The sequence below is a fragment of the Syngnathus leptorhynchus genome, chromosome 17 (genome assembly GCF_054491065.1).
Source record: "Syngnathus leptorhynchus isolate UIUO chromosome 17, UIUO_Slep, whole genome shotgun sequence".
NCBI classification, from domain to species: Eukaryota; Metazoa; Chordata; class Actinopteri; order Syngnathiformes; family Syngnathidae; genus Syngnathus; species Syngnathus leptorhynchus.
Genome location: NC_141211.1, coordinates 2,322,929 through 2,336,604, shown reverse-complemented (window position 1 = coordinate 2,336,604; position 13,676 = coordinate 2,322,929). Strand labels below are relative to the sequence as shown.

General features: G+C 41.7%; 1 protein-coding gene across 2 annotated transcripts in view; it reads left to right on the top strand.

The window, feature by feature from the left end:
- The first annotated feature begins 4,133 nt into the window (after positions 1 to 4,133).
- Positions 4,134 to 13,676, top strand: part of gabrb4 (gamma-aminobutyric acid type A receptor subunit beta4) — a 31,185-nt gene continuing 21,642 nt past the window's right edge. For both annotated transcript variants that reach the window (XM_085936090.1, XM_085936091.1), the window contains exons 1-2: positions 4,134 to 4,276; positions 5,917 to 5,968. In XM_085936090.1, coding sequence (XP_085792216.1) covers positions 4,226 to 4,276; positions 5,917 to 5,968 — 103 coding nt within the window. In that variant the 5' untranslated portion in view covers positions 4,134 to 4,225. The remainder of the gene's footprint in view (positions 4,277 to 5,916; positions 5,969 to 13,676) is intronic.

Below are 13,676 nucleotides of genomic sequence, written 5' to 3'. Positions count from 1 at the left end.
TGCACCTCTGATACATTTATATATTTGGACTTGTATCGCCACTGTATTACATTTTATTGTATTCATATTTATTTCTATGTATTTTTTGCAAATTATGATCAAGATTGTTATCAAATTACATCGCAACTATCGTTGCCGAAAAAAAGTGCCCAGTTTGCATATTTTAGTGAATTTAAGACTATTGGGAAGAATCTCGTCAAATCTTATATTTGGAAGTAAAACGGCAAATGGGATGTTAGCCCTGGGCTGCACTTTCATGAACGTGAAATAAGCTAAGCCACCAGGACACCATGGCGATCTCTTTTTCTTTTTAATGATCATGTGAAGAAGGTGCCTCAGTCTTTCTCTTCCCATTTGATTATCCCTTTCTGAGCACTTTGTATCCCTGCTTTCATCTCCTCACTTTAACTCCCAATCAACTTGTGCAATTACAACGCCAGCCAGTGCACTTTTCGCAAACCCAGAAAAGTTGAACTCTTATCTTGACCACATTAAGCCTGACATTACTGTTATTTTTGGGCACTATATTTAAAGCCTTGTAATCCTTTATATTCCATCCTGCTGCCTCATATCTGCTGGGGTGGGACCTTGGGGTACTGCAAAGTCCAAAATGGAAGCCAAAATCAGCTGAAGGTTCTTTTCTTAATTCAGAGAGCAATAAATCCTGACTGCGCATATATATATATATATATATATAGAGAGAGAGAGAGAAATATTTGCAATATATTGCAATATGTGCATGGAGTCCGTTCAGAGTGACCTTGAAACTTGATCAAATAAAGGAGAAATGACAGCAAATGTAAATCACGTTCTGCTTTCGCTGATTAGAGTGGAGAAAATATCGAGTACAAAACATACCACAAATAATGCACCTTGCCTCCTCGAAACAAGGACGACATGTTTACGTGCTGACCTGCGTCCTTCGAAAGAAAGCCAGCGCCAAGGACTCACAGTCATAACCAAATAGCCCAATGGTGGATGCTACATGTAGATATTATTTAATAGATACAATAATGTAGATCTAAATCCTTGCGCAATATGGTGAGACATTCTTTTGTATGGTCGGACATATTCTGCCCACAGCAAAATGCAGCTACAGTTTTAGTCAAGCTCTTCCACTTTCATTTGTCATCAATCAAAAAGGACATTGCTATGCATGAAAAAAAAAACACAAAAAAAAAAACCTCTTCCGCATTGCCAATGGTGTTTTTCATTGCGATAAGCTTGAAAATGTGGCCAGAGTGTGGTAGCAGGTCAAGCATGACTCCTGCAAAAGTAAAGATAACCACAAAACACAATCCATTGTCTATTTTATCTCCAGCACACAAAACATTGTGAATAATAAGTGCATCTTATAGCCATTATGCTTGTCCAACAACATAAAATCTCTCAGCTTTTCCACTAAATTGGGGTGCAATATCAAAATAGTATTTTCTCCTCTCCTGCCCAGTCATTCGTTTCAGTCATCTTTATTTAGCCACACTAAGAAGTGCAAATGAAACATGTGACAAGGAACTATTTCTATTTATGGTCTCTTTGTTAGTTTAGACCGAGTATTGCTAAATTTATCGCACTGAAAATATACATGAAAGCCGCACCGAGAGCGAAAATCAAGAAAGAAGGGAAACCTTGACAAACTTTGATATGAAGGTTGGACTTTTTTTTTATTTTGAAGTCACTGACATGGAGAAACATTGCTTTTATGTGACACTTGTCCTTAGAGCATCATCGGGGAGGAAGGACACATGACTCCATCCTGAGGCTTACACTGGTACTACAAAAAGATTGTGGAGTGACTTAAGCCAACAAGGAGACTTTCTGAATCTCCGCGGTGGTCACCAGATGGTGCTGCAAAGGCAGGTTTGATCAATGCATGGCAGTGAGGGTGAGGGAGGGCGTTTAGCGTCCACATATTCATCATAACTCTGCTGTCTGGATTGGAAGCAGGCAGCTGATGTTGGCTGTAAATCTAGCTCGAGAGGAGCCAGCCACTTATGGTGTGTAGAAGAGTGATGTATTGTACTTTGGAAATTAGAAATGACCTACGGAGCAAGGCGACAAGGCTTACTTTATGAAATGATCTTTATTTGAGACTTTTTTTTTTTTGGGGGGGGAGTCGGGTAATATTATCAGTACAGAACAGCTGGAGAGTAACAATTACAACTACAAGGAAATTATTGCAACAAAGAAAACCACTTTTTATGTCCTATTCCCCCCCCCATAATATTTTTTCTTCAGTCTTGTTGTCTTTTATTTTTTTTTTTTTAATAGCTCTTTGTTCTCTGCCCATGTCTATTTTTATCCAAGCGTTTGCGGGAGGAGTCAGAGAAATGACGACGCTTGGGAGACTTGCTCATCTCCATGGCAACTATATCCCAAGCCTTTATTATCAAGCACCATTCTTTTCTCATCTTGTCACATTTGTGAGTCCTATTAGACAAAACATAGCGTCCAAATGCCCTTTGGTGTTGCTTTTCCTTCCTAGACTCCAGCATCTTCATGCCACTCATCATTATGCATCCCTCTCCAGTCCCCCGATGAGTGCACTGAGCTGTCTGTTTCTCTCGGAAACCAATGGCCGTCCTGTTGAAGAGTAATTCCGTACACAAATGCAAGTGCTCGCTCCACATGCCATATAGTATGCTGCCGCTATGAGGCTCACTTTCATGGGGGGGGGAATCATCTTTTCTTTTTTTTTTTTCATTCAGGGGGGTTTTCCCCATCTTCGCCCCCTCCTTGTGCTGGATCCTGCTGCTTTCCAATCACTGCAGCATGGCACCCTCTTTTGACACCCACGCTGTACTGCTTGCAGGCTATGTGATTGGAATAATTGATATAATTTCAACCTCTGATGGGAAATATGATTTGCCAAAATCTAAACCCAAATATAATCCTTGTGTTTCTGCTACATCAAATGAAGCATCCACCCAAATTCCTCACACATTAGTCATCTCATCATTAAAATATTTTCCAGCTTGGGAGAGAGGGCATGCGTTCCATTCTACTTGTGTGTGGGGGATCCTAGTTGTCACGTGACTATGTGATGCTCCAAACTCACAATGGAGACTTCTGAAGCTTAAGGAGGAAGAAAAACCCACACGGAGATGTGAAGAAGAGGAGACTCATGCATGGGCGCTATAATGATAAGGAGTAGGGGGGGCTCTGCATGAGTAGAAGACAAAAATATCTCAAGAACACAGTAGACTGATGTTTATACTAACCGATTTCTACGTACCGCCCTTGAAAGAAAGAACAAATATGCTAGCCCCAGAATGCCAGGGGAGATAATGAAATGAATTCCGTGCTGCCTTTTGTGTCGCCAGTAGCCCCGAGGAACTAAGTGCTCACCCGTGTTCCTCCAGATTGCCCAGAAAATATGCCTTTCAGTGTTCCTGGTGACCCCTCCCCTCCATCACCTAGCAGGAGGGGAGCAGGTGGACCCAGCAGGACCATGTGGAGGCGTCACCTGTCACACTAGCACGGATCTCCCACGCGTGCCAAACTCAAGGCAGACATTGTCCGAGCGACAATGCATCATGTCTAGAGAAGTTGTTTGAGCCAAGACACAGGAAATGTGAAATTGGATTGACTCCTGTTTCCCCGCAACCCTGACCTGGATAGCAGGATTGCAAATGAATGGATGGGGCATCGTACTAGATTGTATATGGGTTGAAAACAAGTCCACTGAAAGCCTGGGGAATGAAGAAATGAAAATAAATTGCTGTATCTGAAGTGTTATCAGTCCTCCCTAAAATTCAATGGGCTTTTCTTTGGCCTTGCACCACCACAGCAAAGTGGCATCGGTGCTTGTGCTGGAAAAATAAGTGACAAAGAAGTAAATGGACAGTCAGGGTTGTTCCATTTTCTTTCTCAAACCTTGGAGTGGCTAAAAACTTGAATGGCACCACGTCCCCTTTAAAGTTGCTTCATCTTGCTAGCCCACCCAAAAATTCTAGAGCAATAAAGATTCTAATTGTAATTAATACTAAAGAAGACATGGTCAATTGATCGAAGATGAACTATAGATGCCAAAATGTGGTAAAAAGCAGTGCAATAAGTCAGAACTCATTCACAGCAGGTGTGATGGAGGAGACTCCGCCCACCAAACTATAGAAACAAAACAAAAGAGCCAGGACAGAAACACAAATGTGTTCCCCCAGGATTGTTCACATCTGCACACATCGGCTCAGTTATGTGAGCAGCGTTTTTTCCCCGGTCCTGTCAGATGAGATTGGAAGGCGCAGTTGCTTTGTCCACACGGGACTTCATGGGACAGGTGATACATCACACATCTCAAAAATTGTGAAAGACATCATCTCGTGTCTTTGCTTGCAACTGGACACTATTTGAGGGAATCCTGAGCTGTGTGCATTTGCTTTGACACCAGTCGAGATGGCTTGGGCTTGCCTGCAGAAATAAACCCTTGCTTTCTGACCCAGTCCATGAAGCTAAGCTTGGCCTGCTTTTAAAAATAAGGAGGTCCAAATTCTGACCCTTTGGAACCTACGTAGTCACTTATAGCCCTGAGCCCTCCTTCAGTATACTGCACCAAGTGAATCATCTATATAGGCCTCCATATATATATGTACATACACCAAGTAAAGCATAAATAAGCCGTGGGAAAGATTCAGTTGCTAAATTAGCGGCCACTGAAGGTCACATTACGGAAGAATGCATAATCGGGCTTGTGCTTAATTCAGCACTGACCATCTTAGAGAGAAGCCAAGTCATTTGTTTTCTGTTTGGAATATTGACTGCCTACTCAGGTGCTGCCTTTATGACTTATTTAAAATAGTGTTTGGAAATAACAGGGATATTATTTGAATTTATTATTGAGCAACATATGCAGAATTCAAGTGATGAATTTGTTGCTTTTATTGTTTGTAAAAAGGGCAGCACAGCTGCTTTGAGATGGCACAAGTCCCTTGGCACACACACCCAATCCCCTTATGTGCACTCTGCAGCTGTTCCTGTTCAGCATGATATTTGACTGTGACGACTCAAGCCAGATTAAAGTTTGTACCCTTGCAAGGAAAAAAAAAAAAGAGGTACCTCAAGGAGTAAGCTGTAGGTGTGAGTGTTAAATAGATTGCTTTTATATGCATGGAAATATTTGCATCCAAGCAGCACTGGTGGAGCTAGAATTTATTTTCCTTGGGGGGGGGCAAGAATATTCTGATTTTTTTTTTTTTTTTTACAAACCCCAATAATTATTCAAAAAATGTGGATATAAATGTGACTCCTGAAAACAACTCAAATGCATTTTTATTTTTTTTTATGTTTTCCCCCCAACATTGCTAGGAAGACTCCAGGTAAAATCATCATCAAAAAAATGAAAAAAAGAGGGCCAACAAAGAGTTCTACCCAAACTTGGAGCAAATAGTGTGGAAAATAATTAGGCCATGTGTCAACACTCCTTAATTGTCTTCTCGCCAGGACAACATCTGATTCATTATCTACACAGAGGAACAGAAAGACGTCAGCAAAAATCCATAAAAGGGTTAACGACCCAATTGAAAGTGGCAATATGTTAGCTGTTAGCATAATTAGCTTTGTGACAACTGGGTAGACTTGTGGTCTACTTTCTTCTCATTTCACCATGACATCCTTTCTTGAAATAAATTCTGTATCAATAGCTCAGGTATCAACACTCCCATTTTTGACTTCCTTGTGGGAATATGTTTGAAGCTGTGAGAAGCTTCCAGATAATTAATTTGGAGGGCACTGTGGTCCACCCGTTCCATAATATATGTGCAGTGACAGCATGCTTAACAGTCATCGACTGTCTCCGCTAAGGTTCTGGTGTTTGGATCTATGTGAAAGCTTCCTGCCGTAATTCCAAGGCAAAATTGCTATTGGTACTAAAATGTGAGCTCTGCTCAGAGACCAGCGCTGATTTGTTGTTTTGTTTCACAGGAGGGATTTCGTCACTGTCCAAAAATGCTCAACATGGACGACTGTGATTCAAGTGAGTATTGGTTTGAGAAACTGATGTTTATCGACAAATCGATGGCTTAGTACTTTGAGTTTTGGTGCGGCATGCTGTAAAATGAAGGCTTTGACAGCAGGTGTGTATCAAAAGAGATTCAATGAATATGATGAACATTCCCCTGACCTTGGCTGTCAGAGCAGTAACAACAAAAAAAAAAAAAAAGTATTCTCTCTTGGCTTTGCAGTTTCGACTTTGATTTCATGTTAATTTTACTGCAGTTTATTGTAAGTATTTATATAAAATTACTTTCGTGGAGTAGGTATTAAAAATACTAGCGGTATCAGTATTGTGATCGTCGTATTTGTATCGGTCTTAAAGAAGTGCGATCGAACATCCCTAATATTATGAATTCAATATAAAATATATATTTGTGGAATTTTTCCTGATTCTATCATGAAGCCTTCACACACACCATGGGTACAGATGTTTCTCCAACTCATGTTCCTGCCCCTGTGAGCAACCTTTAGTGTCGCACCAGCCAGGAACATAACGTACAGTCGAAAATCTGGAGTGCAGCAGCTGAGCTCATTGTTCTACACTCAAGTGTGTGGGTACAATCATTTATCTTTCCAGCTGAGTGTCTATTAATGCCCAATGGTCTGGGATGGGGGGGCATGGAGGGGGGTCAAGCTACACACAGTCTATTGTGTATGCAGAATCTAAGATATATAAACAGTGAAAATGATTGATGAAGGTTAGACAATCCATAGTTGATTGAAAAGTCAAGAAGCACTCCAGACATGCGCGGTATCTCAGATGCTTGGCTCATTTAGCAAACTTGCTAAGATGTCTTGACATACCTGGCTGACACTGTCACAGAGCCTCCCACTGATTTTCTTAATGACTTACTCCTCTGTGTTGCTCTGATTAGCTATGATAGTTGCCTAATCTTGTAACTTCTGGCAGATGTAAGCTATCTTGTCAATTAAATAAGCCACAGCGGAGGATTGGGTCCCACAAGGAATTACTAGTAAATTATTATCCATTTATGGTCTGCTTACAGCTGTGTAATTACACTTGACCGCAGTTCCTCCTACTCTGTGATGAGGGGGGATTGCTCAAGCCCACCTCTATTAATTAGCCTTGAGTAAGACTCCCCCCCCCCCCCCCCCCCCCCAAAAAAAAAGATGCATTCAAGGGTTCAAATGAGGTATTTTAATAATGAGTAGACCAACAGACACTGAATCAGAATCGTCAAAAATCACAATAATGGGCATCTATTTTTGTTTCAATCCATTTAGCGCACTATTAATCCTTTTAATGTAGTTGTTTATACTACAGTGAGCACGCCATGCTGCAAGATGGCTCCAACATGTAGTTTCTTACATCACCAAGTCCTCTCGACGCACTTAAAAGCTTTTCAATGCATCTCAAAATATTTATGAATCGAAACACTATTATTTTTTATTATTTTTTTTCCCTTCGGCAACTGAGTGCTATTGGTGAAGGGCTGCATAAGCCAAGCGATGGAGTCAAATTTGCAGACTCAAGCAGAGAATCCATTTGGGAAGACTCGAGTATTGACTCACTATTAAGACCATGCCTAATGGAACTATAAGGAGGTTCTTGGATTAACGGCGTCCACTTGCTATCGCACCTATTTTAAAATCAGGGAATGTGTAATGATGAGAGACAAATTGCATGTAGAAGTGGAGGTGTGTGTGTGTGTGTGTGTGTGTGTGTGTGTGTGTGTGTGTGTGTGTGTGTGTGTGTGTGTGTGCAACCATGCAGCCGTTTTGTGGATTTGACAACAACATCACATCCCTTTACTCCCATTTTTATTTTATTTTTTTAGCTGAACCGTGAGGCTCATTGCCTCGGGTATGTTTCATATTGTAAATTAATTATTCTTTGCCGGGCTTGTGTTTGGGAGATTGTGTTTATGCACTGTTATTGCAAAGGATATGGCGGAGACGGGTAATATTTCCACCTTTTTTCATTCATGAATTAATTCCTTGCCTTTTTGCAATGCCTGGCTTTAAATTCAAAAGATTATGAGCGATAGAAGATGGAGACGGCATGAGTGAGGCTGTAAAGTATGCTTCAGACCTCTGTGTCAAAAATATTTGAAATAGTTGGGGGGGGAGAGAAAAATAAATGCAGCTATGTTCACTGGAAAGCTTCTGCTCTCTGAATTTTAAAATACCTTTGGCACCATTGTTTTGTTTCCCCCTCCTGTGTGTATATATACAAGCTGCAAGCAGTCACGCGGCTGTTTCCATGGCGATATCTGTGTGAGGAATTCGTTAACCCTTTCTCACAGGAGCAGAAATCCCACATTGAATACAGATAGGAAATAAGGAGGGGTTTGCTACTGTGCTATTTTTACAACACGTGGTATTATTTATGAAATACTACATATTATATTCCTGGAAGTAGAGGGGAACTCATGTTTGCTTTGGCGCTGAGATTCTTTGTTTCTGTGCCAAGCCCTGTTCTGTCAGGCTTTGACATTTTCATTTCAAGGACAGCAGAGAGGGGTGGAATAAAAAGAAAAAAGGCACTTTCAAGCAAATAACATGACAGGTTATGCAAGTTACCTATTTGCCAGTGTCAAAGCAGAATGATCACATTTATTTTCATTCAATGGTGGAATAGCAAGACAAAGAGGATGGATGGATGGATGGATGGATGGATGGATGGATGGATGGATGGATGGATGGATGGATGGATGGAGAAAATGTGGACAAATCCATTTGGTAGGACCTCAGGGACACTTAACTTCTGGTTCAGGTGTACCTGCACAGAAATACCTCGTGAGAACCTCATGTTCTCCCAGCGGTATGACACATGTAAACTTTGCTTCGGCTGATTAGTGTGATCCAAAGCCCCTCTGAGCACAAGCTGCTCATGCCATCATTATTGATTCTTTAGAAGAAAAATAATGGCCTGGTTTTGGTGATTTCCGTCAAGGGCCGACACTCCTTTCTTCATGGTCAATCAGCACATACTCATTCATTACATTGTGAGCAATCAGACAATCGGGGATGAAAACCATGTCGGTCATTTTTATGATTCTGTTTAATAGTCACAGATGGATGTAATTCATGCCACTCTGGGCTCATAAATAATAAATAGGATTTCCATCAGACATCCTCCAGTATGTGTATTTTTGATCAATATTAGGTAGGATATATATACGATGCTGTTTACACGATTGCATGATCTGGAGCCGATTTTTGTCTATTCTGAGCTTTCTCCCAACAGCTGTTTGTTACATTGCATTGCTATTCAGCTTTAACAAGTAATACCTCAGCAGCACTCTGAATGGTGGTAGCATAGCAACAATTGCTTGGAGCCTGCTTGGAGCTTATGCTCCAGAGCTGGGCACTAGCTGTACAAAGCCTCTCATCTCATCATCATCATCATGCCAATGAGTGGTGTGATATACATTCTGGTTGAACCTTCATCTTCTCTGCCAAGTGCTCACTCCAAAGAGCTGGACTGACTTTGACCTACTTCTGTCTCGCCAGCAGTAGACACAATGAACAATGCTGAAATGAATACGTGACAATTTGGCAAAAAAATGTTTTGAATGCTCTCGTTTTGAGAGTTTGCCTCGTATTTGTCTAGACTCACCTGCTGCACTGATTGAATGTGCAACGATGACTCACCACATGCCTTTTTATTGTCCCTGAGGTATAGCTTTTTACAACCAGCAATCAGCTGAGGAGAGACAGTGGTCAGCTCGTAGGAAATCACGGGAAAACATGAGAAATGGACAGAATAGGCAGGAGTAATCATTGTCAAAATCGAATGTTTCTTTGTTTTTACAAATAATGCACGACAAAACATTTAAATGTTGACACCTTGATGGTTTTGAAGGGCGTCTCATTATTTTTCATTTGTATTTTTCTTTTCGATATCGGATAAATCGTTTCTACAATGATTCAGAGGGTTGGATGCTTGTCGTTCTATTTCTAAATAAAATAAAATGACATCCACCACTCATCAGTGGAGCGCAGAATTTGTCCGCCTGTGCCTGGATACAATCCACCAAAACTGTGTTGCCTCAACTGCGCCACAACTTAGACCTGATTTTATCAGGTCTAAAGTCTTGTCAACGCTCTGTCACCAAATTGTTTCAAAAACGCTCTCTGTCCAGCAAAGGGAGCCAAATTCCCAAACACGGTAAACTAGACTTGACCCGCCACCCAATATAAAGCAGTTTCCAAAATAGGGCTCCATTTTGTTTCTTGGAGAAGACTAGGTTGACTGACAGACGTGAATAGCAAGAGGAAAAGCCAATGACTAGAAGGCACAATGCATTAACCATGTGATACTATTTTTATCAGAGGAACAAGGGTGACCCAGTAACTCACATGTGTTATGCAACATGTGAATGAAGCAAAGTAGGGGAGCGTGGTGCATGGATGAGCTTGAATCGGCAATTTATCAATGCCATTTATAGCTAACGACTTATGAAAGGAAGTACCGATATATGACCACGTACATTATAAATGTAACTAAATCGGAATAATTTCTCAAGGAAAAAAATAAAAAGTGTTTGGGCTTAAAATGTAGGAGCACCTTGCTCTATGATGCAGTGCAGAAGTTCTAACTAGGTATTGATGTACAGTAAGTTCCATAAACTGCTCCTCTCTTGGGCGGCATTATATAAAACTGCAGGCTTTTACCCAGATTTGAATCCCAACAATGTAATACCTTAATGTATCAAAGCAGCATTAGTGGCCTCTCACTTCCTCTCAGTGTCCAAACTTTGTCTGTATTGGAAATGACACCTTCCCAAACAATGACTGAGTAGATCTTGCAGACGTTTGAAGAAGTCTAATCATTTTGGATGCGGGTGAATCCAAAAAAGTGTAGCACCTTCTGTTAAAAACGTTTGGCTTTTAAGAAAGCCCAAACTGTCAATGAAATCATTTGCAATCTATTAGATATTGATGTCCCGTACATGGCGCTTTTTGGCAAGTCACATTAGCTTCGTGGTTATAGTCGTCTCCCTTTCTTGTTTTGCTCGCGCTGTTTCGTCATCCGCAGGTAAATGAATATAGCAGTAAACATAACATCTTGGATATTGGAATTGTTCCGGCAACAACCATGAAAACGTGACGAGGATGAGTACACTGATGAAACACAAGAAGGATGTAATAGCGGCCCCTGGCACGTCGATTTTATTGTGAAGACCCCGTCCTCTTTTTTTTTTTTTTTCTCTCTTCTCAACAAAATGGAAACACAGTAAATCAGTTGCTGTCTGCTTTTGTCCCACTGACACCACATTGGCGACAGTAGCGGCTCTATTCATTTAAATGAGCCTTTGCGCATAGCCTTCGAATCACCACAACTGCATCAGTGGCGGATGGGGTTGCTTAGCAACTGGACAGCAAAGCGATCCCAGAAGAAAACCTCCTCCTCTGTATAAAACACAAGCTTGTATGCTCCTTGAATGGTGATGTGCGCTTGCTTGTTAGCTCTTTCCACGAAGGTTTTGCTGTTTACACCCTTGTTCATGTAAAAAAAAAAAAAAAATGTAAATAAGTCATCCAAACTGATGCGCGCTCCGTGCGTAAAGCACAGATTTTACGCGGGTTGGCATGCACGTGTGTTTTTCTCTTCTTCTTGTTGTCAGACAGGAAAAGTTGACGTGATGTGGGATAACACATAGATTTCAGAAAGAATAGGCAGCTGAGCGCATGAGCGGGTTCTCGCGAAGGAATTCACCTTAGGTGTCCCCCCCCCTTCTCCTCCTCCTCCTCCCTCTTTCTCCTCCCCTCAAGCCAGGATATTTTCACTTCAGACCTGAGAACTTTTAAAATAGATGAGAGGTGAAGGAAAAAAAAAATATTGCGCCATATGTCTCTGGATGCTTGGATCGCTGTCACTTGTGCAGTGTTTCAACGAGGAGACGAGTGGTGAACCTCGTTAAGGTGTCCAAACGCCATTTAAGGCTGGACGTGCACGGGAGACAAGTGGACTTTTTTTTCTTTCTTTCTTTCTTCCCCCTTGTAATGGCTTCGCATCTCTGAAGGGAATCTCGAATACATGCGTTGTCATATTAGGGGAATTTCTTTCCATGAGAGCAGTGATCTAGGCTGTTGTGACGTCTGCATCAGATATTACCCACTTGCCTTTCTTTTTTTTTTTTTTTTTTCCTCCCCAATGTGCATTTTCCCCTCAGTGACTTTGCGCTGATCTCCATCATCATCTGCAGCAGCGACAAGAGGGGAAAGCAGGGAATGAAGATTTCATTTGTCTTTTTTTGAGTCCACACCGCTCCCAGCTCCAAAAGAAATCAAGGTTTAACGACAGACAGACAGCACTTCGCTGGTTCTCCGTAGCACCGCCGCTGCAGCTGCAACCATGCCTCTTGTGCACACTTGGACCGGGAAATTTCATCCACCCATTTGAGACTACTTTCTGTCAATTTCTCCACATTCTTGCCATCGCCTTTTGACACTTTTTAGATTTAGTGCGTGCGCTTGTTTTTCAGCAAGATGTCCGATCTGTTGGTGTTGGTCGAGGGGCTCTGTGACCTGCACGGATTTCCATAGCGGGGGCCAATTATTAAGATTTTTTATTTATTTTTTTGACACCGAGAAGCCTACTTGAAGACGGCGTATGCGTAGATGTAGGCTAGTTTATTTGACATTCTATTCCCATTGCCGGTTTTTAGTTTGTGCATTTGCCGGAGGGAACCACGGGACTGGTTGGATTATAGATACTAGAAATAAGGATTTGTGGAGATGTTGGGTCGTCAAGAAGATAAATTATGTGGAATTTTCTCTGCTCTGGCGGCTTTGTCCTTCGCATGCTTTATTCAAAGGTAAGAAAACGTCACCCGGGTTAGGAAAAAAAAAAAACAAGGTTCACACCAATTGATGTGATTATCGGTCAATAAGAGGCTGAGATGTGACAAATCGCATTAAAGGGGTGCGCGGGCCTTCTTATTAGAGCCATTGCTTCCAACACGCTCTATTAGACGCTGCTGTGGTGCGCGCCATGTGTGCACCTCCTCAATACCAAAATGCAATATTCATAATTATGTGTATTAGAGTGCAAGGTTGCCACTTAAAGAGGGAGACCTCAGCAGGAGGCGCGGATTAGTTGATTGGATGAGTCTGATGATTTGATTGACGTGAATTAAAAAAAAATAATCAATTCATATTTGACTTTCGAGTCACCAGTAAACATTGTTGCATCTTCCTTTCGATATAAATGCTGGTTCGATCAACCACAAATAGATAAATAACCCTCGCCGGTCATCCTCGCCATCAACCAGACGGCATTATGTTGGATTTCAATGAAATATCCTCTCTCTTCACCTTCGAGTGTTTTCATTGAATTAAGAGCATAATCACAGCATGCAGAATCCCCTCGACAATTAATTTTGTCGGCAAAGGCAGTGATGTACTGTGCATCCCCTGTGGCCTGCTACCTTTTCCATGTCTGCAGCCTCAAGAAGCATCTCTCAAGGCTCAGCTGCACCTTCCAACATTTCTTTTCCAATTGGGAAATAAAAATAGCCAGGTGGGCAATCCTGTCAGGTGTCATTCAGCTCCCGGTACCCTCGGGTGTCCAACCCACAGGTTTCTGCACTTCCTATACGAGCTAATTGAGCAGCGGATCCCCTCACTCATAGTCTTCCAACCGGCGGGGGTGTTTTTACCCCCCCCAAACCCATCCATCCATCCATCCATCCATCCATCCATCCACCCGCTTGTAA